Source organism: Cupressus sempervirens, chromosome 5 (genome assembly GCF_028749045.1).
Source record: "Cupressus sempervirens isolate cs-2001-9-10 chromosome 5, ASM2874904v1, whole genome shotgun sequence".
Classification (NCBI taxonomy): domain Eukaryota; kingdom Viridiplantae; phylum Streptophyta; class Pinopsida; order Cupressales; family Cupressaceae; genus Cupressus; species Cupressus sempervirens.
Window position 1 is genome coordinate 666650873 of NC_143122.1, and position 27792 is coordinate 666678664.

Sequence of the window (27792 nt, forward strand, 5' to 3'; positions counted from 1 at the left end):
GAAAAGATCATGACATAAGTCAAGCATTAAGTGTTGTGTTTAAAAATTGAAGTGTGTTAACTGATACTGAGTTCTGAGTTCAAGGATCAAATGCTTGCAGGAAGGTAAGATCACATGATGATACTAGGTAAGACCAAACCAATAAGTGTTGAAAAACACTCGATGTCAATGGGTGTTGAAAAACACCATTTGCGAGGTGTCCTAAAGACTCACACATCTAAGAAACCAAAGCTAACATAGTTATGCCTCCTAGACAAAGACCAATTCCAAAGCAAGGTAACAAGGACAAGGCAAGGTGGAGAAAGGCTAAGTGTCGAGGACATGTGCTAAGAAATAGGGGTGCAAAGGCCTCAAGTAACGCCCGTTTCTAGGTTTTCACCACTTGGATTTTTTTTTTTTTTTAAATTTTTTTTAGAACTTTTTATAAAAAAATTTTTTTTGTATTTTTGCTACGAAGGCGCCTGTTTCCAGGTTTTCACCAAGGCACTTTTTCTATTTTTTAAAATTTTTGAATTTTTTATTTTTTTTGTATTTTTGGAATATATATATTTTTTTGAAGATACATCAAAGTTCCTTTTGCTAGGTTGTCACTAAGATGATCATTTTTTCAGGACATTTTTCAATTTTTAGAATTTTTACAATATATCATTTTTTTGGATTTTTTAAAATATATCAAATTTTTTGGATTTTTTATTCAGGATCCATAAATATGTACAAAGATACCCCTAGACAGAATGGGCATTAAACTCTTAAGCAAGATCACATCGTGCAGTCCCAATGTCTAACAAGGTGGAGGACATGATGAAGCAATAAGCTAATGGATATTATGGATAAGCAAGGAGTGTATGAAGCGAGTGAAAGTGATCTTCAAAGGTTGACTCCTCAAGAGTACCCAAGCTAGGGAAAATTTGTCATGTAAAGAACATTTGGACAAGAAATGAAGCTTTTGTATTCAAACTCCTTCAAAAATTGGTCTTCAAACCTGTAGCATAACGATAGCATAATCATGGGTGTCTAACATGAGGAGAGGGCTCTCCCTTATAAAGGAAATTATGGAGGTGAGAGGCTTCTCACAACCAATATGGGATAATAGAGCTTGATCCATGTGAGACAAAATTCCACCAATGAGAAAAGAGGAGTGGTTGAGAAGAAAGTGGTGATCCATGTGAGACAAGATTCCCACCAATTAGAAAAGAGGAGTGGTTGAGGAGAAAGTGGAAAGATAAATCTCACTTAGATCACTTTTTTTAAGTGTAGAGAAATTAAATGAAAAGAATTTATTTTATTTCCTTTTTTCATCAAAAGAGATATTTAAGTGGAATTTTTATTTAATTAAAAGGGAGCAAGTTCTTTTTAATTAAATAGAAGATATTTAATTAAATTAAAAGAGAGGTTTTTCTCTTAATTAATTAAATGTGGATGAAATGTTTAATTAAAAGAGAGGTTTTCTTTTAATTAAATGGGGATTTTATTTTATTTAATTAAAAGAGAAGATTTTCTTTTAATTAAATAAGACTTGGAATAAAATGATCAATCTTAGAAATGAAATAAATTGAATTTGATCAAGGAAATTGATTTGAATTGATTTAATAAAATATTACAAACCATTGATTCAAAAAATTTGATAAATTGAATAATGGGGGCCCATAGTCTAGGCGACCATTTTTGGGTGCATACATTTGCCCCTCTTTGACTAATGTGTGATCGATTTGGGAACACATGTAGTCAAAGAAAGAAATTGAAGTGTGAGGTCAATTTTGGATCACAAAACAACCCAGATGTGTGGTCGACTCGGGAACACATCAGGACAAAGAATACAAATAAATTTTAACTTGAAAAAGTCGAATATAAAATTGATAAAACTGAATCAAGGATTGAAATTGATAATTACTGCCCCCTCGTGATCGAAATCAAAATGAGATAGAGGAGAACCAACAAATTGATAAATTTGATCAAATCGAACAAAAGATAAGGTTCTTGATGTAAGATGAAAGATATAAGAATCATAGAACCAAGGTAGATCATCAAGCATGAAATATTATGCCCCAAAGGCGATTTAGAAGAAAAGAAGTGGGGAAAAAGAAAATGGAAGATAGAAGTTTGAAAGATATGGAAAGAAATAGAAATAAGAAAAGAAAATGCTCCAAAAATCAATCAACTGTTTAAGATAGAAATTTTGATTGAGATCATGACAGAAAATAAGGAAATGAAGATCAAAATGTGACCATAATTGATTAAATGTCCACAATAAAGATGAAAGGAGAACCCTCTCAAACTCATAATGCAGCCTAAAAATGCAAACTAACATGAAGTCTAATAATGCAAGCTACATGAAATGCAATGGTGTACTTGCAAAAGAGCAACTGTAACATAGGATTTTGTGTTCATCATTCATTAGATAATGTAAAAGAACTTATTTTCATCATTGGGCCATTATTAACGGACATCGAAAAATCACACAATCATCACTAGTTACAAATGAAACTATGAAGATATGAATGCGATTTATATTGGATTGAAATGTGGAAAGATTCTAACATAAGCATCAAAGACATAAAGGTCAAGATGACTTCGATGTTAGCTTACCCAATTTAATATAGAAAAACTATGCTCGCATCAAGGCATAGATGCCAAGATGACTATAAGAATGGTTGTGCAAAAACAATCAAGGATGATGTCTCAAATCTCCTATGCGTTTCAAGGGGACAAAAAAAGACACTCTAGAGTTCAAGACCACACCCGCAAGCAAAAAAAAAAAAAAAAAACACATGTCCCATGCCCCAAGTCCTCTAGTGATGCATCCCGGAGAGACTTATCAGACAAGGACACTCAACAAAAATCAATAACAGTCAGCACAAAAAGAAAAGATCATGACATAAGTCAAGCATTAAGTGTTGTGTTTAAAAATTGAAGTGTGTTAACTGATACTGAGTTCTGAGGACAAGGATCAAATGCTTGCAGGAGGGTAAGATCACATGATGATACTGGGTAAGACCAAACCAATAAGTGTTGAAAAACACTCGATGTCAATGGGTGTTGAAAAGCACCATTTGCGAGGTGTCCTAAAGACTCACACATCTAAGAAACCAAAGCTAACATAGTTATGCCTCCTAGACAAAGACCAATTCCAAAGCAAGGTAACAAGGACAAGGCAAGGTGGAGAAAGGCTAAGTGTCGAGGACATGTGCTAAGAAATAGGGGTGCAAAGGCCTCAAGTAACGCTCATTTCCAAGTTTTCACCACTTGGATTTTTTTTTATTTTTTTATTTTTTTTAGGACTTTTTATAAAAAAAAATTTTTTGTATTTTTGCTACCAAGGCGCCTGTTTCCAGGTTTTCACCAAGGCACTTTTTCTATTTTTTAAAATTTTTGAATTTTTTATTTTTTTTTGTATTTTTGGAATATATAATTTTTTTGAAGATACATCAAAGTTCCTTTTGCTAGGTTGTCACTAAGATGATCATTTTTTCAGGACATTTTTCAATTTTTAGAATTTTTACAATATATCATTTTTTTGGATTTTTTAAAATATATCAAATTTTTTGGATTTTTTATTCAGGATCCATAAATATGTACAAAGATACCCCTAGACAGAATGGGCATTAAACTCTTAAGCAAGATCACATCATGCAGTCCCAATGTCTAACAAGGTGGAGGACATGATGAAGCAATAAGCTAATGGATATTATGGATAAGCAAGGAGTGTATGAAGCAAGTGAAAGTGATCTTCAAAGGTTGACTCCTCAAGAGTACCCAAGCTAGGGAAAATTTGTCATGTAAAGAACATTTGGACAAGAAATGAAGCTTTTGTATTCAAACTCCTTCAAAAATTGGTCTTCAAACTTGTAGCATAACGATAGCATAATCATGGGTGTCTAACATGAGGAGAGGGCTCTCCCTTATAAAGGAAATTATGGAGGTGAGAGGCTTCTCACAACCAATATGGGATAATAGAGCTTGATCCATGTGAGACAAAATTCCACCAATGAGAAAAGAGGAGTGGTTGAGAAGAAAGTGGTGATCCATGTGAGACAAGATTCCCACCAATTAGAAAAGAGGAGTGGTTGAGGAGAAAGTGGAAAGATAAATCTCACTTAGATCACTTTTTTTAAGTGTAGAGAAATTAAATAAAAAGAATTTATTTTATTTCCTTTTTTCATCAAAAGAGATATTTAAGTGAAATTTTTATTTAATTAAAAGGGAGCAAGTTCTTTTTAATTAAATAGAAGATATTTAATTAAATTAAAAGAGAGGTTTTTCTCTTAATTAATTAAATGTGGATGAACTGTTTAATTAAAAGAGAGGTTTTCTTTTAATTAAATGGGGATTTTATTTTATTTAATTAAAAGAGAAGATTTTCTTTTAATTAAATAAGACTTGGAATAAAATGATCAATCTTAGAAATGAAATAAATCGAATTTGATCAAGGAAATTGATTTGAATTGATTTAATAAAATATTACAAACCATTGATTCAGAAAATTTGATAAATTGAATAATGAGGGCCCATAATCTAGGCGACCATTTTTGGGTGTATACAATGATAAAGTGTTTTTGCAAGAATTTAAGGGAAAGGTTGGATTCTTTTTTCATCATTCAAGCTAAGAGATTGAAGAGAGAGCCTTTAAAATTATTGCAAGTAGAATTGGAAGCATTTATAGATATATTTTGAATACCCTGGCAAGATCATAACAAGGTAATTGATCTATTGTGAAGTGAATTTAAACTTGCTATTGTAGTTTTTTGTAAAGATGGAAAGTCAAGGATAAGCCTTAGCTTTGTAATGTTAAGGATATGACAAGATATTAGTTTAATAAACACCCTTTTATATCTATTGAAGACAATGCTATAGGTGAAACCCTTGAAGTTGTATTACACGCAAAAGATATTAGGGCCCAAATCTATTCCAAATTAGAGTCCATTGAAGATGACAACATAGGTTCACATTTCAATAAAGTTTATAATGATGATAAGACCTTAAAACCACATTTTAGTCACTTATAAAAATTGAACATCCTACAATATGTTGATTATAAAGAATTTGAAGAGCAAGAGTGAATAATAATTTTTTAAAGAAAAAATCATGATGAAATGTTCTGGCTAGGTGACTAACCTACTATGACAGCTAAGGAATTGATGAACCTAGTAATTAGATTGAACAATGATAGTACAATTCTAGTAGTAACTGAGTTAGTGCAGAAGAAAGTGGAGAAAAATATAGACCCTAAATTGGATAGAGAACATGTGTAATTATTAGGCATAGTGAAAACTAATATGAGGTTGATTGCAAGGATACTTGGATATAATATGTGTTACAATACTTGATGTAATTCAACTAAAGAAGGAGTCATTCATACAACTTATAAGATGGTAATTGATAGAGAATACTTTGATGTATGCAAGATCATAAAACAATAATTACTTGAGAACACGAGAAGAATCAAACTTGAAAAGCATGAGCCATTTAGATTTGGATCATTGATCATGTACATATTCTTCCATACCATGCATCAATTTCCTAATATCCACCCTAGAGAATGGACTAATAATAGGTGTACCATGGACCTTATTATAGGACATTATGACATGCAACACAAAGAAAAAATAAATATAGATATCTTTTGAATGATTAAAGGATTTGATATGTATATGAAGAAAGTATATAGATTTCTAAGGGCATTAGTAGAAAAGTATGTAGAGGACATTTGCTTCATGGTAGAAACTCACTATACTTGCATTGAAGCATTTGAGCCAAGGAAAATATTCATGTACATCCTATGGGTTATGAAATAACTCAAGAAACTTTATAAGGATATGCCAAGGTTATGCTCTATTCAACTAGAGATATAACATCTGAGAGATGGTGTATATACCAAAAGAAATTCAATATATTACGAGAATATATAATGTGCAAAAGGAACTAGGAATAAAAACATGGAAAATATGACAAAGAGGATGGCAATGGAAGGAGAAATGAGAAATGAATAGTGGCAAGAAGGTAAGAAGAAGGCATGTGAGGTTTACTCTAAAGAAAATCTTGAAGGCAAAAGTACTAAACAATTAAAAGATCCTATTACAGAGGCCATAAACATTAAAATTGCAAAAGAAAACACTAAGGAAGAAGAATAAGTTGAGATCATAAGGGTTCAAATTATACTTTAAGTTCACAACACCCCAAGGAGATCTACAAGATCTGCTTTAGAAGTGGAGATAAAAGAATAGGTTAAGGGTGATCTTGCAAGAGCCCTAAGGTAGAAGGTAAAGGCTTAAGGCCCTAGCCCTAAGATATCTGAGACCATATATAAGAAAAAGGAATGACATAGGGAAGAAATCATTAAAAAAAAATGGAAAATAAGATTGAACAAGAGACATCAGAGACTCAAGAAGAAGAACCACAGATTGATATTAAGGTAGAAAAATAAATAAATGAAAACTAGATCTTAAGGTTGTCATTGCATGGATAGGGCATGATTATTGACTTGGTGAATTTTAAAAGTTCTATTGGAGTTATTGTAAACAAGGGCAAGGGATGCTTGAAATATCTATAATTAATTAGTTAAATTTCAAGAACAGTTTGTTAGAGTTTATGGGAAGCATCCTTGATCATTTGTTCAACAAGCTATAAGGGAAAAGGCTAAGGGATTTAGAAGAGGACAAAAAAATAAGAGAAGACAAAATAGGAGAATAATGCACTCTAATCAATTTTGAAGACATGAAAAATGTTCTTTAACAAGCAAAGCCTAAACTTAGAACAAAGGTGAGACAATTCAAATTGATGGTTGGATAATAAAATTATAACTGATACTGTATGTGAAAGGAAATAAGAAAAACACAAATATATTGATGAAGATAATTCATCCCTTAAGAGAGATAGATCATAAACAAAAAGGAAAGAATGAATCAAAAGCAACTTGACTTTCCCAATAACAAATTGTTTGAATAAGAGAGGAATTATGACAATATGAAACAAGTTGTGCTGCTTTATTTAACAAGATTTGTTGTCATAGTCCTCTAATTGATGAGAAGTCTCAATTATTTTAAAACAATATGTGCATCACAAAGTGTATATATTCTAGAATTCCTTTTCTCCAACTTGAAGAAAATGAACATCCCTAGACCCACATACTGATATCTACAATGAAATTCAGTATCTCTTGGTCCAGTGGTAGTAGATGTGTCTTTCTACAATCCACTACATGTGTCATCCTTAGAATCTATTGCATGTAGGCTTGAAATTTGATAGTTGTAATGGTAGTTTTCCCATTTTTGAAACTATATGATAGGCTAGAAAGTTAGTAGACCATACATGTTGACATGTTAATTTTTATAAAACCACAAGTTTTACATTTGAAGCTTATAATAAACTATCAAAAACTATTATAGGGAATCTAATATTTTATTTAATAATATAAAAATACTATTTTATAATATATATGGCATATTTGTGCTAAAATAAAAATTTATAATAATATATTTATTTTATTAGTATATACTAATATTAGTTTAGAATCTTCTTAAAATATTCTATGATTTCAATTTTAGTATACGTTTTGATGTGGAAAGATGCATAACTGATTTGATTTTTAAATATATTTCTAATTTATATAAAAAATGATTTAAATGAGATTTAAATCAAATTTATAAGTTTAGAAACTTTCTTCTATAATTTAAAATATTTTGTTCATGTTACTATTTTTTACTTATTTTCTAATTTTGTATTCTTTACATCTATATCAAAAAATCATATCAACACGGACTATCATTTTTTATGAAGAGACAATTGCATCTCATTTTTACAACAACTTCAACCTTTTTCTCTAGAATATAGTGAATTGTAGAAATAGACTTATGGTAACTTCTTCATAATACAATTACATCATAAATTATTTTAGTATACTACATTGTTTTTTGTAGGCTTTTAAAAAAGTCTTGAAATGGAATAACACAAACAACTATTGGAGAGATGTAAGGGGTCAAAAATTGGAGATGCATGCATAGTATTTTGTAATACAAAATAATGATATAGAAGTCATCCTCATATGATGAAGTTATGGAAGGTTTTTCTGACTATTCCATAAGTAATGTTGCTTGTGAAAGAGGATTTTAACACAAAATATCATCAAAGATGTCAAATAGTCAAAGATAGGTTGAATACACTAGATGCATTAATGAATGTATTTTAAATCGATTTGAAATAAATGATAAAATTTCAAATGAAGCATATAGATATGGAAGAACCAAAAATTTAGTAAAAGAAATTGATCTTTGATAATATTTGTTTACATTATTTTATGTTTTATATCCCAATTTTAAATGAATATAATAAACTTATAAATTAGATTCGTAGAAATCTTGTTGTTTTATTTTGAGTGGTATATTAAAAGTCACGATTTAAAAAATAGTAATTAGATCATTTGTAATACTTTATTAGATTGAATTTATATATATATTTAATATATATTACAAAATCATATTGATAAAAAATTTAAATTAAAAATAATATACTAAATTATTCATAAATTAAAAAATATTGACAATCAATATTTTCCTTCAAGCCTAAGATGGAGGCCACTAAAATGACCAATTGTCATTAAAAAATCGTATGACAAGCAAGGGTGACCAGAATTCCAGATGTGATTGCATGTATTAAAAATAAAAAGGGTGTACTTTTTAAATATTTTGTACTAAGTATTTAAATATTTTAAATACTTAGAATCCATTGCATTAGAGTTGGCAAGTTCTCTCTATTACTCAGTATGAAAAATAGAAAGGGTGTTGTGGTAGTGTCAAACCACTTGATGCCCTTTCGATTGTGAATAATGCAAGTTAAATATACCAGTCACCATACAATAGATAATGCCTATCCACTAAATGATAATATGATAGTAAAAAATTCTTAGCTAATTTGGTCTAATGCCATTTTTAAAATTAGGATGGTAGGGAGAGGGCTCTAATTTCAAAGATAAGAAGTCACATACCAACATGTGAATAAGAGCACAGTTTTGGGAGATAAGAACTTGTAGAAAAAACCGTCATTTAGCAAATCTACCAAAAACCTTTGCCAAATTTCAGAAAAAAAATTTGTCCACCAAAAAATCATTTAGAGCTATTTATAGCCTCCTAGTTCGTAAAGAAATGTATGAAATCCTTCCTCAAGTCCTCTACCTCTTCATAATGTAAGGTTAACTTCCTTTGTTCTATTTGCATGTCGAACATCTCATTTTTTCGAAGAACGAAAAGAAAATAATTAGATATTGAATCTCATTCCGATAGTGAGCAGAGAGACTACGATAAATTCAATGAAGCACCGGAAGCTCTCCACCGCCACCTTTACTTAAAAAAACACCATCCGTTTTTCCAAGTGTAATATCAATGCTTGCAAACCGCCACATTAGAGTTGCCGACATTCTTCTAGAAGCCATTATTATTAATTATTAATTATTTTAAAGTTACCGGTTGCCTCCTCCGACTGAAGGAAACCGAGAGATGATAACTTGCTCTTTACCTCACTAGGGAGGTTGCTCATATTAGGGAGGCTGACCGAACGCTCTTCACATAGAAGAGATTAGGCGAAGGAATCATGTCTAACTGCCACCTGCCATGACTTCATTTCTAATATTATATTTCTGCAGCTTTTGTTATCTATATCAGGCTGTTGGCTTCCAGAAACCAACCATTACATAACTGATATTCTAATCAAACACAAACTTATAATATATAAGAAACATGTTCTTTCCTTATAAAATAATTGAGCTCACATGATACAGCTTCAAGAAGCAAGGTTTTAAAGACTAAACTCTGGATTGCAATTCCTGTTATCCAGCGTATTCTTTCAGAGTGTGATAAGAGAAATCACAGTACAACGGATGAAAAATAAAATAGAATATACAAACAAAACCAATTTGCTACATATGAGTGCTCCAAGAAGATAAAGATGTGCTGAGGAATAAGCCAGGCAGTTCCATGAGTGCTGAGAAGAAAATGATTAAAATAATAATAAAAGGTCATTCTGCTCAAAATACTCATCCAATTCATACTTAAACTTACAACTTAGATTATAGTTTCATGTGGGCTCATGATTAGTTAAAGAATGTTATTTTTCTAAAATATTAAGAAGCGTTTTCTATATAGGATAATTCCATGCTATATATTATATATGTATGGTTATTCTTTAAAAGGTAATTTTTATTTGTTTTCAATATTTCAAATTTAAATGTCAATTAGATCATTATTTAGAAGAGGAGAAAAAATTATAATAGTACATAATGATATTTTTCACTTAGTTTAAACATATGAAACACATATAATTTCATTGGTAGACTATGTAAGAATAATTTTAATGGATTTTAAGTGGATATGATGTTATCTTAAATGAAAAATCATTTAAAAATCTTTAAAAAAAGAAAGAAGAAAGAAAACTAACTATTATGAACAAACATGGAATAAACCTAAACCCTATACACTAAAATATATATATATATATATATATATATATATATATATATATATATATATATATATATATATATATATATATATATATATATATATAACTTTTTGATCTTTTTGCTTTCAAATAAGTAAAACAAATTAGATATATCCAAGACTATTACCATATGAAACGAGATCTGAACCAGATTTGCTTTTCCAATTATGTAATCGATGGGAAAAGTGAGCAATCAGAAATTTAAAGCCGTGGGCTTCACAAGGTCTGGAGATTCTAGAATTCCTCTTTTTCTATTTCAGCGAAAGCAGACCCACATGGCATCATTTACGCTTCCCTGTCTCGTGGCAAAGTCTTGTCTTTTTTACAATAAATTATGTGTGATTCTCGCGAACCCATGAACACTCTGTGTATTATTTATGGTCCTCTCTCTTCAATCTTATCTTCCACTGATAGTCGTGAAGTTTCAACGCATCTCTCATTGGAAATTCTCTCAGCTACTTTATCTCAGGGAGCCTTCATGGAGTTGAACGCATCAATTGGAGGTTTCAACGGGGTACATCTTATGACGAAGACTACTTCTTCTTCGCCAATTTGGAGAGTAAGAATTGGAATTAGACCAAAGGAGTCTCTGCTTAAAACGGCTGCAGCCATTAGAGCATTTCACTCTCAATATGCTCCCCAATCTTATTCTTCTTCTTCTTCTTCCTTGTATGATGTTCTGTCTGTCTCTCTGGATGTTAGTGCTCGTGATATAAAGAGCGCATACCGAAGAATGGCTCTCAAATATCATCCTGACGTCTGCCCTGCTGAAGATAAAGAAGAGTGCAGCAGATTGTTTGTGAAAGCTCAGGAGGCGTACGAGACTCTGTCAGATCCCCTGCTCCGTCAGGATTATGACTGGAGGCTGCAGAACATGTTCCCAGTAGGCGATTATGAAGGCGGATTGGGGAGTAGTGAAGTGTGCGAAGCTCAACTGATGGAATTAATTAGGAGATCTGGTTATAATTCATCGTCATGGGGAAGCAGAATGAGAAGACGAAAACAAAAGGCGGCTGCGGCTGATTCTTCATGATACATTTATTCATCTCACCATTTCTCCATTGTTCTTGTAAATCTGAATGTATAAAGAATATTTCTAGAAGCCAACGAATATCCCACTGACTTGTATACCTTTCCTGTCCTCCTTCAAAACCCCCAATTCGATTTCCATCTCTATATATGTACTCTATATTGTTTATTCTCAACATCAAACCAAGTCTTGTTTCTTTGATCCAATCAATCTATTTGAATTTAAGTGCAATGCTGAATTTCTGGCAATTTTTTTATTTCTGGCCAATTCGAAGCTTTGTGTAACAGATCAATGGAGTACACTGCATCAATCATGGGTTTACAGGCACCCCGTCTTACGAGCAACTCTGCTTCTTCTTCTGGATTTTCACGGCTCAGACTCAGAGCGAAGCCGAAGCATTCGACAAGTATTAGGGCTTTTCAGTCTCAAAAAGCTCCCTTTCCTTCTCCCCCTTCTTCATCTTCGTTGTATGATGTTCTCGGTGTCTCTCCAGACGTGAGTGCGTGTGATATAAAGAACACATACCGTAAAATGGCTCTGAAATATCATCCTGACGTCTGCCCTACTGAAGATAAAGAAGAGTGCAGCAAATTGTTTGTGAAAGATCAGGAGGCGTATGAGACTCTGTCAGATCCCCTGCTCCGTCAGAATTATGACTGGAGGCTGCAGAACATGTTTACAGTAGGCGATTATGAAGGCGGATTAGGGAGTGATCAAGTGTGGGAAGCTCAGATGATGGAGTTAATCAGGAGGAGATCTGCTTACAATTCATCGTCGTGGGGCAGCAAAGCGAGAGCACGAAACCAACAAGCCGCTGCTTGTTGATGATCGATTACATCATTTTGGGATTCCGTTTTGTATAACTACTTGTAAACTAAAATATGACTGTTTGGTAAACATTCCATCTTCGAATAAAAAGAAACGAAAAAATTTAGGGTTTTCAAATTATTGAGATTCTTTTTACTAAAGAGGGATTTGTCAAACAGTGGAGTTTGATTTTTTAATATTTTCTTTGGGATCCCACTAGGGGATGATAGTTTTGCAGACTCTCTTTTAGCTGGTATTAAAAATAGTCATGACATTGCGTGAGTTTCTATCATCTATATTTCAATGGTTTAAATATCATGCACAAATATTTGATTCCTAATCTAAAAATCATCTATATTTCAATGGTTTAAACATCATACACAAAGACTTGATTCCTAATCTAAAAGTGTTAAATAGTAAAAAATGAATTATTTTTCCAAGCTTAATTTTTTCTTTAGTGTGTTATGTTTAAGGGTGGCCATGTATATCCAGCTATATTCTATTCTATCAAGTATCCACTTGATGTCAACGTGGGGCACGATCTGGGCCTCATTTGCCTTGCACTCACTGAAAGTATAGGCAAATCAAGTATTTTTGCCGACATAACTTTCAAATATCACATGTTATCTACATTGGATGTTTAGAAACAAATGCTTGATTAAAAGCCAATCAATTTAAATTTATGTTTTAAAATGTCAATTGATAGATGCATGTTTGGATTAGTGGATTATTATCTTTATTTTTTATATTTTAAAAAATAAAAATGGTGATGTTTTAAGATTACTACAAATTGAAATATAAAATAAGACTAGTTAATTTGTGCACATCAAAAGTAATTATGAAATAAAAGGTAGAATTTGCAATTTTTATTTATTTATGTAGTATTTTCAAATAAGTAGTTATATACAAAATTCATAAATCATGTATACCAACATAAGATTTTTCAAAATTTAAATTTAAAAAGTATATTTAGATAAGTTGTGGGTAAATTGTCTAACAATTATTTCATTTACCATTTATGATACTATATTGATTTAATGGTGAGAACATGTTTTGAAATGAAGAAGAAGGTCAAGCTTGGAGTGGAAATTCTAAGCTCTAATGCTAGTTAGGATGACTTAGATGGTGAAAACCTAGAGATGATTATCATTCACCCTAGTTTTGGAAGCCATGTTTCTCATCCTCTAGTTTATGTCAGTAAAGAGGGTAGTGTTGATAAGGGGTTTTATCCCTTTTCTTGGTATCTCAACTTTCTTAGTTAGAGATGTTGTCATGTTTATTAATTTTATAGAGTTCAAGTCTACATGGGGAAATCATCTAAGGCTAGTGATAGAGTCTATTTTTATGAACCAATTGACCCTTGTAAAAAATCTTGTTACTAGGTGGATGACCTTCTATTATAGGTCTCTCTTCAAACTAACCTTAATTTGGATTTTGGATCAGTGTTGTTTGTATGAGAATAATGGCTCATTGTTAGATGAGTAAGAAAATGGTCTCTCTACTCTCTCTATTTCTATTTTGTCGCCATTTGAAGAATAATAATGTAATGAAGATATGGATGAAGATGATGAGTTTCTTTTAGAGATATCTTGTGCGATAAGAATGTTGTGATTTCTAAAGAAGCATTGCTCTAGAATGGTGGTAAATTTTAGGTTTGAGAAGAAGGTTTTGAAAACATTTTTTGGTGATTGAGCCTTTCATATATATTTGTTCCTAAAAATCTATCAAAATCGTCTTCATCTAATTCGTAGAGATAGTTGGGTTTTAATATTTTAATGATAGTTTTATTTATTCTTAGGTCACATTTATATATATTTTTAAAGCATGTTGTAAAGACCTACACTAAGATTGCATTTAGATACACTATACATCATCTAGAAAAGGAGGATTTGGTTGTGTCTTGTCTCTATGTTTGGATAATGATTCTAAAAATATTAATGCATATTTGTTATCTAAACTTATGATGGACTATATTTAGGTATGAATCTGTATAGGAGGTGATTGTCCCTTAATTTCTTAATGTGTATTCTATCAATATTGATAGAGTCTATAGTGATAAATTTAAGAAGTTCATATCCAAATTAATATCTTGTCTTTTTTTTTAACCATGGAAAAGTTAGAATTTGAAGGGACCCAAAACCCTTTAACAAAATATAGACATAGATTCAATAGTTTGGACAAACAAGAAGAAGTAAGATTAAAAGGTAGCTAAGATCTAATAAATATAAAATAGAAAGGTAAACAGATATGGAATCAAAAATAAAGATATGAAAGGATTAAAAAACATGCTCTTGAAAAATGAATATTCTCATCCTCGAGCCTAGCCATATTCTATGTAGTCTTCTGCCCCTTGAAATCAATTTAATAGATTCTTATCTTTCTTTTTAGGCTACCTCTACTCCTATTACTAGGTGAAGGAATTTCCTAGCCATTATCCTAGATCCCATAGTCTGCTTATCATATTTTTATTTGTCAAGGATATCAAAATCCTAATTGTGGCCTTAGACATATAATTTTATACTTCATTGGCTCTGGTTCACAACCCTAAGAATAACCTCCTTATGTCTATTCATTTTTCCATCCATCTATGGGTGATCTTTTTTCATATTTTCTAGGAAGTCCGATGTTTTCTTAGAAAAAACAACCATTGAATTCTTCTCCTCAACACTTCACAAATCTTGCCCAAAATAATCTTTAGTAGAATCTCTACAAAGACTATAACACATAGATTGAATATTATAGTGGTAAATATGTAGAGCATGTAGTAGGATAATTTTTTTGTGGACTTGGAGATGGACAATGATAGTCATTAAGATGATGCATCTGATTGCAACAAGAGAAAGCAGGAATATGAAAATAAAAGCACAAAAACTTCTACAAGATATTCAAGAGCCTAAGAAAGTATCTGTCAACATAAACCATCTCAAGGCAAAAAAAATTGACACTTTCAAGAATGTTTCTAAGGTTGTCTAACTATTTCCTTGTTTATTTGTCTCTCATTTTATTCTAGCATTTTTTTTTTCCTATTTTTACTATGACTGCAACATTTTTCTTGCAAACCATGATGATTAATATAATTGCTAATTTATTTTTCTACTAATACTTTTTGGTAAAGGATTTTAGATCCCTTTGAAACCTTATCTTACCATAATAATAAAACCTTGATATTTACAGGTATGAAATGCATTAGACAATAGTAACAATTTTAAAATGATAGTTTTTGGAGAAAGAATGAAAAATTAAACTAAGAGAATAAAGGAGGGCCTTGGATTAACATAAGAGATAAATTTGCACCATGTATCTTAGGAGGTAAAGATCATACTTGGGATTTAGAAAAATAATAAAATAATATTTCTAGGTAAATGATAATTAGGTTAATGGTCTGAGGTTAGGAGTAGTTCAAATACAAAATACTATAGTATGATGTTCAACATGTTAAAAGTGGGTGCAAAATAATGTCATATGCAAGTTAGGATGTGCATATATATCTTTTATGTTTAATTACTACTTTAGTGATTATATATTGAGTACACAATTCATCCATATTGAAATAACATTAGTATTTTATTAAATTAAAAGGCATGTGTGTGTGTGTGTGTGTGTACAAAAAATATGAGTACTAGAACTATATAATTCATATAAAATTATAATAATAATTTCACTATATATAAAAATTCTATAACCATAATTGGAAATATTAAAATGGAAAATATAAACATGACATCTCAAAGGATAATTAATTAAATCATTTATTTATAATCATATATCCCACAAAGAAATTCATCAAGCATGTATAAAAAGGAATGCAAAACAAAAATGTAGGAATAATTAGATTTATAAAAGAGGATATAATTGGTTGTAATTATCTCAAGGGAGGGTGAGCCTAGGGATGGATATACACAAGGGCTTCAAAACATTGTCCCTCTTTTTAGGTAAAATATTGCCCACTTTTGTCCATTTCAGAGACCCCAATATGAATTCATGTGGTATTTTATTTCTTATTTAGTAAATTCACCACGTGTGTATAATGGTTTGCTTCTCTTTACCTAATCTTTCCTTAAAGGGAAAAAGCTTTAAGGAGTGGTTTTTTTCCTACTCTTCATGCCCAATAGGCATATGCGAAAGTAAGTTTCTCACTAATATCAAAGGTAACCCAAAGAGAAACAATAGAAGAACTTGATTAATTCAATTCAATTGGTACTTGCAATTTCAAATGCAAGTTCTTATAAAGCATATTTTTCTTATGAATAACTACTAGAAAATCCCTTATAGGAATAACTCCCCAAAACTAACTACTTTATTATTTTATTTAATCTAATGAAAATGACCACAAATTAATGTAATATACCAATATTTACTAAATAAATATTAAATTTAGATGTATGGTAGAATACATGGAAAATTTCACTGTATTTTAAGAATGGAAATAAAAGTGTTATATGAAAGAATATAGAATAAGACAACATGAATGTTATGATAATGCCAAATGTCGATATGAAACAAAGGATCCAACCATTAATACTCTTTATGGGGTCTATTTTCTAAAGCATTTTTATGAGTTGGAATGCCATTTTGGTTTTACAATTAAAAGTGGATGCAACAAAGGATTGAGTATTTTGTTCTTGTTGTTTGTGGGTTTGTTTGTTCTTGAAGTGGTGTGTGTTTTCTTTGTTAATCAGAATAGAAGGATGGGTGGTAACCCTTATCTAATTGATCTCAATGAGTTGGGAGAATACCAAAATGACAAGGAGCTTGTGAAGATCCATGAGAAGGGTAGGATAAAAAATTACATAGTGGGCATGAAGAGTTATAATCTAGAACTTTCTCATATATTTGTGGAGTCATGGAATGGTGAAAAGGCCATGGTGGGTGTGTTACATTTTTTTTATCACCTTGGAGTCCATCTATGTTATCCCTTGGCTAAGCATGGTAGGGATCAAAATTCCAAGAAACACCAAAATATTTTTCAAGGAAGCTATGGAGAGATTTAGGGAGGCAATACGAAAAATCACTAATTTCATCATGGGTTTAACAGAGAGGTGGTAAATAGTCCTATGTGGAACACCCTAGTCAAGGTTCTCATCCAATTCATCACATATGAAGGAAGGTACACAATTTTTATTTCTCATATTTTCCCCATATCAAATCACTTTTGCATGAAGGAATTACTCTATTTTGCTTTCTAGATTTTCTACTCCCTTTCTTTATCTATTAAAAGATGCATAGTAAAATGATCCTTGTCAAATCATCAAAGGCTTTTACTTGGACTATATGAGTTTCACTAGAATATGACCCTTCATGCATATCCTCACCTAGCATCTAAACTAAATAAATAGATTTTCAAGGTGATATCCTCCACAATGAGAAAATCCCAAACCCTTGCAAATCCCTATGGTTTTGGAGTTAGGACGTTGCCTCCCTGTAAAGCTAGGAACAAAATATTTGAGGTACCTAACACCAAAGATGAAACTTTGGAAATTTTGAAGGACTCGAAGAAAGGATCCTTTGCAACTAAAATTGATTGGACCCTGGATACTTCGTCCCGAACTTTAACTCTTTTTTCCCTAGATTCTACTATGTACCCCCTCTCCCATGGTCTATAAAGCTACCCAAATGATCCAAAGGTGTCTAGTAAGCCGTTGCCTAGCTTCGTTCCTAAAAAAAGCTAATGAAACCATTTGTTTGGATACTTTAACCATCCACCCTGCAAAGATGGTTTCTTCTTACAATAGGTTAAGAGTGGTTTCTATGTGGCTTCTATTTTGAATGGGTCACATTTATCACAGAAAAATTAACAGGCTGGAGGCTATTGTGGAAGTGGAGAGAAGGGTTTTGGACTAGACACATGGTTACAAGGATGAGGTCTTGTGCGAAGTGGGTCGAGAGATGGGAGGCAAGATCAATAGTTGGGAGAAGTTGAAGGAACATGTGAAGGATATAAAAAGAAAAATACCCCCTATGAAAGAGCAAATGAAGTGGTAAAAACCTTGGTGTCCATCAAGAAGGTGCAAGCCCAGTTAGGAGAGAAAAATAACAATTTGGCCTCTCAGAACATCCATGCCCAAACTAAGGTGGAAGGGGAGATTGGGAGTTTGAAGGCTCACTTGGAAGAGAGAGCGGCAAAGAGGAAACAAAAGGAGAAGACTCTGAGAAAGGAGGAAGGTCAAAAGGAGACTTCCCTAGGGTTTAGAGAGTTCAAGCTTCCTCTCCCTAAGTTCTCCATACAAGACTAGTTCAAGGAGCTGCAAAAGTAGGTGGTTAGTTCATGTTTTGGTATTGGTTCATGATGTTGGTTTTGCAGCTAGGTCATTGTTGGTTGATGCTGTGTGGTGTTTGGTTGCAGTTGTTGGTTCAGTTTTCCATGGTCCTTTTAGTTATTAAGTTTTTCTTTTCATGCTTTTAGTTGGTGAATTAGGCCATCTAAATACTCTTTTAGTTCACTAGTGTTTTGTTTTGACTGACCCTGGTTCAGTTTTTAACTTTTCTTTTGTTTTAACTATAGATGCTGGTTCTAGTTGATATTTTTTTTTGTAGGGACATTGCTTGTGATATTTTTGGGATGTCTTTTCTAGACTTGATGTTACTTTCAATTTATAGATTCAGACCCTCCTGGCTTTAAATAATCAGAACAAAATACCAAATAATAACAATAAAATTTATTAAATGTATAATTATAAATAACTTTTAAACATATTATATATATAAAAGAAGCTTATATTAATTCAACCTAAACTACTCTTTACAGAAAGGAAAATATGCTAGATCATAACCGATACCATGTGAGCGGAAACAAGACGAACAAAAATATATTGAGAAATTCATCCTTTCCAAATATCATAAAGCAAAATTAATGAATAAATAAAAAACCTCCCGACTTTCGCAATAAGAAACAGGTTGTGTTGCTTCATTAAACCAGATTCGCTGTCACAGTCCTCTAATTGATGGGAAGTGTCGGTTATCTGAAATTTTAAAACAATACGCATCATAAAGGGTATATATTCTATAATGCCTTTTCTCCAACTTGAAGGAAACCAACGTCCCCGGACGCACAGGCCGACATCTACAGCGAAATTCATTAAATATTGTTTTCAATCTTTTGTACTGGAAACCACTATGACAATATGATAGTCAATTGATTAAATTGTTAATAATGGATGTAAATTATGTGAACTAACCCGTAATGTTGAATTCTTAGGATTATAAGGAAATATATAGTCTTTCTTTATCGCGGCAAAATTTTCCTTGCAAGTAATTGTTTGTATGAAATGATTGATTAAATGGTTACCAGTAATTCACATTAAAAATCGATGTATAATTGAACGAATGAAATGTTTCTTTCCATTATAAGAATGGTAATGAAAGTCTTGTGCAATAGTATAGTAAATAAGACAACTTGGACGTTATCTACCTCAAATGTCTTTATGAAAACAGGTGCCAGTTAGTGGCTGTACTTGTCGTATTGGTTAGTGACATGAACTACTTGAAAAATAACAATAGTAAATTGTATTTTCTTTATAGTATTAATAATATGAATTGAATATTAATATTATTTACAAATTAACTTAGAGCAAGACAAATAAATATATGTTTGAAAAGAGTAATGGCACATTTATTTGTCATAGTTTAATATACTTTTAGAGATAGAGAAGCTAGTGCACAAATGACATGTGCTGAAAATATGTCTGTAAGAAAACTAACAATAAAAGAATGAGATGATTTCAAAATAGATAATTCAATGTCAATAAAATGTTTGAATAATTTTATGATAGAATAATTTTAAATAAATAAAAAAGAAATTAAGTTGTATGTATTTCAAATTGTGAGATATGATAGGGGAATGATGCGAATTTGAGCAGACGGTGGAAGGAAATCGGAACAGATGCGAATTTGAGCAGACGGATGTGATTTTGAAGCATGATTTAGTGTATTTTTGTTCTGCTGCAGATGCAAATTTGATGTTGACTTTTTTGAATTTTGGTGGATGCGAATTTGAGCCAGCATTTTTTATCTTTGCGGATGCGAATTTGATCTCTTAGATCTGCTCCCTTCGATCTGTATTTTAAAAACAGAAGCAGGAAATAGCAAACGCAGCATTCTGAATTATTGCAAGCGGAAGCAGCGAATTTTAGCAGCGGGAGGAGGCAACATTTTTTAAGTAGGGTTTGTGGTGAGTTTCCTTCGAGATCTCTGGTTCCTGGAGGCGTGGAAATAGTTTGTGGAGGATAACGCTCCTCCACTTTGGTTTGAGTTTTCTCACCCGCTCTGCTTTATTTTCAGTTATGTATTTACTTTTCCTATGGAAACAGGCTCTGATGGCCTCGTTAAACTTGATAATGGTATGTTATCGCCTCCATCTCATGCTTTGCCCTCGGCCTCTGATGTTTCTACCTTGCCCTTTGATTCTGTCTCCGCACCCTCGACTACTAAACCTAACCCTAACCCTTCGACCATACCTTTGAAGAAGTCTTTTGCTGAAACAATGGCTCCCAGCAATCATGGGGTCTCCATTGATGCTAGATTTGTGCAGGTGGTGCGAGGCAAGAGATTGTTCAATGAAGATAAGGACTCTCCCACCATTTTGACTGAATTTGTTGTCTCTCCCAATGACACTATGCTTAAAGAAATTGCTATGGAGAAATCTCGGCTCTGTGACACTGCAATTTTTTTTGCTTGTGTAGACATTGAAAAATGCCCTCCTAGGAAGTTTCTTGATGATTGGTTTCATAATTTGTGGAAATTGAAATTAGGGCTTAAAATCTCTTTTTGTAGACAGGTCCAGAAAGGGCTTTTTATTATTTTCTTTGGTAGTCATGAGGGTCAGACTGAAGCCCTAAAGTGACAGTATTGGAATGTCGGTAAAACCTCCTTTAGGGCTTTGGCCTGGTCACCTAATGTAGTCTGTGAAGAAGTTTTGGCTTTGTCTTCACCCAGATGGACGATTATAAAGGAGGTTCCTCCTTTCTTATGGAAATTTCTTGCTCAATTGTTTGCACCATTTGGATCCATTATCATAATCGATGAAACCTCCAGGCTTGTATCTAATTTGGATGTTAGGATTTTAGTCTCTCTTAAACCAGGAATTTATATCCCTCATAAAATTAACTTGAAAATTAATGGAGAAACTATTACCTGCCCGATTGAAATCCTCGGGGGTCTTAACGCCTATTACTTATGTAAAAAAGAAGGACATATTCGGAAGAACTGCCCAATTATTAATAAGAAGAAGACTGAATTGACTCAAGGGGACATTGAGAATAGCATCCCTAATAATAAAGAATTGGCTATTATTCCCTCTACCTTGAACCCTAATAGAAATGTTGATAAACTTTTTGGTCCTCTCACTGGAAAAGGTGATGATAAACCCAGCACTAATAACTTTATAGTTAATCAACCCAGTATGATTCAATACTCTGCCATCTCTGACCTAAGAAACACTTTGAGGGATAATGAGGGTTTTCAAACTGTTAAAAACAAGAAACCTAGGAAAAAGAATGCTCAACAATTGGCCCTTGATCAGTTCCGTGTTACCCCTAAAACTAACCCCTTTTCCACTTTGGCTTCTCGTTCTTTGTTGATTAAAGATGGGCCCCCTGTTGGTAGTATGACCTCCAGTAAGATTTCTTCAGAAGACCAGAGCTTAATTTAGGGTAGGTCTGATGATGCTACCATGAGTGATGTCACCACAGACTTGGGTAGTTGTTCTATTCTGAATGTTGTCCCCCCTTCTCATGATAACACCATTAGCCCTCCCACCTCTACCCTTAACGAATTGGATGATGATTGCCTCATTGAAGTCATACTTGCTAACAAAAGTCCTATTAATACTAAATCTCCAAATCAGGTTGGTGCTAAGTTTAAAGGGAACCTTGGAGATTCTGATTGCATCATGACCCAAACTCTAGATGGATCTCATGCTATTGAGGATTTTGACTTGTTTGGCCCCCAGCCCAACTTTACCCAGCCATTTATTGGTGAGAAAGAGGATGATTCCCTCACAGGATCCAATGGCTCTATCCATATCCTTTACCAGCCACCATACAACAAATAATGCCTATCCAGTCGATGATAGTATGATAGTCAATTGATTAAATTGTTAATAATGGATGTAAATTATGTGAACAAACCTGTAATGTTGAATTCTTAGGATTATAAAGAAATATATAGTCTTTCTTTCTCACGGCAAAATTTTCCTTGCAAGTAATTGTTTGTATGAAATGATTGATTTAATGGTTACCAGTAATTCACATTAAAAATCGATGTATAATTGAACGAATGAAATGTTTCTTTCCATTATAAGAATGGTAATGAAAGTCTTGTGCAATAGTAAACGTTATCTACCTCAAATCTCTTTATGAAAATAGGTGCCAGTTAGTGGCTGTACTTGTCGTATTGGTTAGTGACATGAACTATTTAAAAAATAACAATAGTAAATTGTATTTTCTTTATAGTATTAATAATATAAATTGAATATTAATATTATTTACAAATTAACTTAGAGCAAGACAAATAAATATATGTTTGAAAAGAGTAATGGTACATTCATTTGTCATAGTTTAATATACTTTTAGAGATAGAGAAGCTAGTGCACAAATGACATGTGCTGAAAATATGTCTTTAAAAAGACAAACAATAAAAGAATTAGATGATTTCAAAATAGATAATTCAATGTCAATAAAATGTTTGAATAATTTTATGATAGAATCATTTTAAATAAATAAAAAAGAAATTAATTTGTATTTATTTCTTAATTATAATACCATTTTAAAAACATTAATGCATTTAATGATGAACTTGAAAGACTAACTTACCATTGCACTTTCCATGATTACAATGGTCATCAACCATACCTCTATTTCTGATTAAATTTTATTATACCATTAATTAAAAAAGTAGTTAACGTTGTATTGATCATCAATGTAGTAAAATTAACCATTCAACTTAAAACAAAATAAAAACATCATTATGAAAGGATGTAGGAAAGAACGTAAAACAACAATAAAATAGTATCCAAATTCCATCCACTCCAGCTAACTGCAATCCGCTCAATAATCTCCACGTATAGGCCCCATATGAAAGTTGTTTGAGCAGTAAAACAATGGCCCCAACATATGCCGCGTGTTGTATTATCATAGGCACTACATTAGGAGAATATTATTAATGTTTTTTTAATAACTTAGTCCAATAGTATTCATACGAGGGAATGGTAAAGGGTCTAGTAGAAATAGTTTAATCGAGATTTAAATCACATTATTTTTTATATAATTTAATTCAATAAGTTTTATTTTAAATTTTACTTTAAAATTATGATATTTGATTTTGATTGTATATTTTTCCATGAAAATATTATATAAATCAATTTTTTAATATTTTTAAAATATCATTTTTGATCTCTTAGAAACTAATAATGGTTATTATTAGCTATGTTAAAATAAAATTATATTCTATATAGACAAATAATAGTTTCAACAAAGAAGTGCAAAAGAGTTCAAATGAATAATATTTGTTAGTTAAGTTTTATTTTTCTTAAACATTGAATTCAACATATGAACTTCTAAAGAACATGTAAAATAAAATATGAATATTGACTATGATGTTTCTATCCAAAACCTTTTATTAACATGCTAGTTATACCTATTGTGGTTGTGTGGATCTATTTGTTCTCCATCAAAAATACTTATGGTTGTAGTTTAATTGAAGGTTAAGTTGTAACCGCAATTTCAAACAATAGATAAAATTTAATGAATCCTAAAACCTTGCTGAAAATTATGAATATGGAGTATTCGTCCAAAAAAAGCCCTATAAGAGAAAATTGATTGAGTCAATCAAAATTGAATTAAATCAATTATATCAAATTTTAAATTGAGAAATATTTATTATAACTTTAGTAATAATCAAACCCCAAAAAAATACAAACCTTTAATTGGTTATGGAGTGAACACCTATTAATTAATTCAAGAGAATGAATGCAATAGTACATTGCCTACGGCAAGTACAATAAAGAGAGTTACAAATATAAAAATGTCTAATAGTAAAGAAATGAGTCAAGAAGTCGGTGTAAAGGAGCTTATGTAGATATATACTATTGTTTATACTATGTTTTGTGAATAGAATATTGAATGCATTGAAAGCTATTCAAAACCATTGATTATGTCAGTTGACAATCAATTTTGTAAGGAACTTTCTACAATCTTGATGATCCTTGACATTCTTTACACTAATTGATTCACGATTTTAAAAAAAAAATCTTAAGACTAATTGTTTCATGATTTAAGAAAATCTACATGTTAAAAAGATTTTTTTCATAGTCTAAGATCAACTATAATTATAGTGGTCCTATTCCATATTTTGAGTCTTTTAAAACAATCATTGACATTATTTTTTCTCATATAATTTGAAAAAAAATAGAATGAAAAGTTTCAAATCTTGATTAATTCTTAGTCCTAGTAGTCAAGAATGTAAATTTCAAGTTCTTTATGGTAGTTATGGTCCAAAAAAAAAAAAACAAGCTTATCTTTTTATTGGTTTATCATCCACCGAAAAGCCTTCCTAATTTCACCAAGTAAACCCTATTTGGTATTTTGAATGCTCATTATTGATTACTTTCAAACATCTTATTTAGTGTTTCTTAGAAGTTAAGCTAGTTGAAGTTCATTGACTAATTACTAAGTCATTAAGGTATGATTTTATTTTTATGAAATAGGTTTCTCTTAGAGGATTGACCAAAAATTCTTGCTAAATTGGCTTAGTGTTTTTATTAGGATGGCAGGGGCCTTGAATCCAAAGACAAGAAGTCACATTGCAACATTAAACAAGAGCACAGTTTTGAAACATAACAGCTTGTAGAAAAACCAATCGTCAATTAGCAAATCTATCAAAAACCTTTGCCAAAAATTTTAAACAAAAGCACTTAATACCTCTAACATTACAGAGATTAACCATACTATTATTCTTCAGTAAAAACAAACTGATAAAACTAGCAGTTAGAATCCTATTGAAAATAAAATTGATGTCCATGTTTATCTTTAAAAAAAAATAACAATAAAGACAAAGAGTTTAATATAGCATAAAAATAAACAAGAAGAATTATCTAGCAGAACATAAAAGAAAATCATTTGAAACTATTTGCAACCTCCTAGTTCTTAAAGAGGCATTTGACATCCTTCCTCCAGACCTCTGCTTCTTCATCCTACAAGGTTATTAAATTCTTCACGATCATCTTATCTGCACTTTTTTCAAATTATCCATGTACCTATTTCTTGCATTGACAAACCAATGAAGCACCGAAAGCTCTCCACCAACTCCTTTACTTAAAAAACCCTTTACATTTTTCTATGTTAATATCAAGGCTGGTAAACTGCTCCATTAGACTTCCCAACATTATTCTAGAAGCCATTTTAAATTATTTAGAAGTTACCAATTGCCTCCTGAAACCGAGAGATGATAACTTGCTCTTTAGGTCACCAGTGAGGTTGTTCACATGAGGGAGGCTAACTGAACACTATTCACATAGAAGAGATTAGGCGAAGTAAACATATCTAACTGCCACCTGCCATGTCTTCATTTTTAATATTATATTTCTGTAGCTTTTTTTATCTTTATCAGGCTGTTGACTTCGAGAAACCATTATATAACTAATATTCTAATCAAACACAAACATGTAATGTTTAAGAAACATGTTCTTTCCTTATAAAATAATTGAGCTCACATGATACAGCTTCAAGAAGCAAGGTGTTAAAGACTAAATTCTAAATTAGAATCCCTGTTATCCAGCGTATTCTTTTAGAGTGTGATAAGAGAAATCACAGTACAAGGGATGAAAAATAAAATAGAATATAAAAACAAAAGCAATTTGCTACTTATGAGAGTTCCAAGAAGATAAACATGTGCTAAGAAAAGAAGGCCACCTTTAAACATCACATACTAAGGAGAGAGTTAAGTTTGAAAAAAAAGAGTCAATTTTGACTATTTAACATTTTTATGTAAGAATGAGGTTAGTGTGTGATGTTTAAGCCATCTAGAAAAAGAATGATTAAAATAATAATAGGTCAGCAAATTTTGTGGAGATGCGGCTATCCTTTGACCAATTTTCAAAAAATCAAAAATATCATGAATTTTTCCAAAAGAAAATGATCTTCATGATCTACATAGTTTGTTAGAAAAAAATCATGTGGAAAAAAAAAAGTTAGACTTTGTTTTATCTTTAGTACCTTTTTTGTTAGGGGATTAGCCTGTAATACTCACCCAATTAATACTTATACTTACAACTTGATTATAGTTTCATGTGGGCTCATGATTTAACAAAGAATGTCATTTTTCGAAAATATTAATAGAATTGTTGAAAGAAAGTTTTCTATATAGGATAATTGTACCCTATACATTAATTGTAATTTTGTAAAGAGTAATTTTTATTTGTTTCCAATATTTCAAATTTAAATGACAATTAGATCATTATTTAGAGGTGAATTATGTAAAAGTAATTTTAATAGGTCTTAAGTGAATATGATGTTATCTTAATTGATGTTATATAAATTAGGGTTTCAAAAGGAAAATATTTAAACAACAATCTACTTTATTACATGAAGAAACTACAATAAGAAAATTTCACTTGTCTGACTATTCAATTAATTTACACCAATCACCACTAATTATTTTTCATCAATTTGATTTGTTGATTTTCTACCCCTAGTGTGGGTCCATAATTCATATTATATTTATATAAAAAATTAATCTAAGATACATATATAATTTTACTAACATTATTATTTATGAGTTATTTAAAATAAATAATTTAAATTAATTTAATTTTTTAAGCATTACTGTCTATTATATTTTTTCATGACAATATACACAGATTTTTACTATTTTACTAACATTTGTAAAAATGTATTCTTAAAATTGAAATAAAACTATAACAATTTTTTATCTAAACTATCTACTGAAAGTACTTGTTTTATATTGAGTTTTGAAACTTAAGTGTAATAACAAATAACAATATTTGTAAAATTTTAATTAAGATTGTTTATTAAGTTTATACAATTTTTTTTTAAAACTTTTTTTTGCTCGGTAAATGGCCAAAGCCATGATTCATTTTATTAGATTGAAAACAAAATTTACATATAGTTCCCCCATTCTGAGAAGCAGAGGTAGGAAAGAACAGGGAAAGAAAACCTTCTGTCTTGCTCGGGACCGCAGTCCTATATTATACATTCATAAAAGGGGCATACCCCAGTAATTACATGAATCTAGAGTTTACAATAGTTTAATTATCTTTCTAATGAGGTTCCAAATTGGTGAAAAGATTATCTGCATTTGATTTAAATTAACCACCATCAACAAATGTTAAGGGTTAAAGATAAACCAAAAGTAACAAATCTCAAAAGGGAACCAAGGGGAGTCATTTCAAAATAATAAATGAAATCATTATGAAGATAATAAGATGGATTAAATCTATTATAATTATTAATTGATCT

The 27792-nt window shown here is 31.2% G+C and overlaps 2 protein-coding genes across 2 annotated transcripts; both read left to right on the plus strand.

Moving 5' to 3' along the window:
* Nucleotides 1-10963: 10963 nt before the first annotated feature.
* LOC149557678 (chaperone protein dnaJ 20, chloroplastic-like) lies at nt 10964-11518 on the plus strand. The gene has a single exon (XM_089830388.1). The coding sequence runs from the start codon at nt 10964-10966 to the stop codon at nt 11516-11518; it is 555 nt and encodes a 184-aa protein (XP_089686514.1).
* Nucleotides 11519-11756: 238 nt separating this feature from the next.
* Nucleotides 11757-12340, plus strand: LOC149557679 (chaperone protein dnaJ 20, chloroplastic-like). The gene has a single exon (XM_089786024.1). It carries the CDS (start codon nt 11807-11809, stop codon nt 12338-12340), a length of 534 nt encoding a protein of 177 aa, XP_089642150.1. The 5' UTR covers nt 11757-11806.
* The last annotated feature ends 15452 nt before the right edge of the window (nt 12341-27792 follow it).

Coding starts and splice junctions, on each gene's coding strand:
- LOC149557678 (XM_089830388.1), top strand. CDS start 10,964: ATGGAGTTGAACGCATCAATTGGAGGTTTCAACGGGGTACATCTTATG.
- LOC149557679 (XM_089786024.1), top strand. CDS start 11,807: ATGGAGTACACTGCATCAATCATGGGTTTACAGGCACCCCGTCTTACG.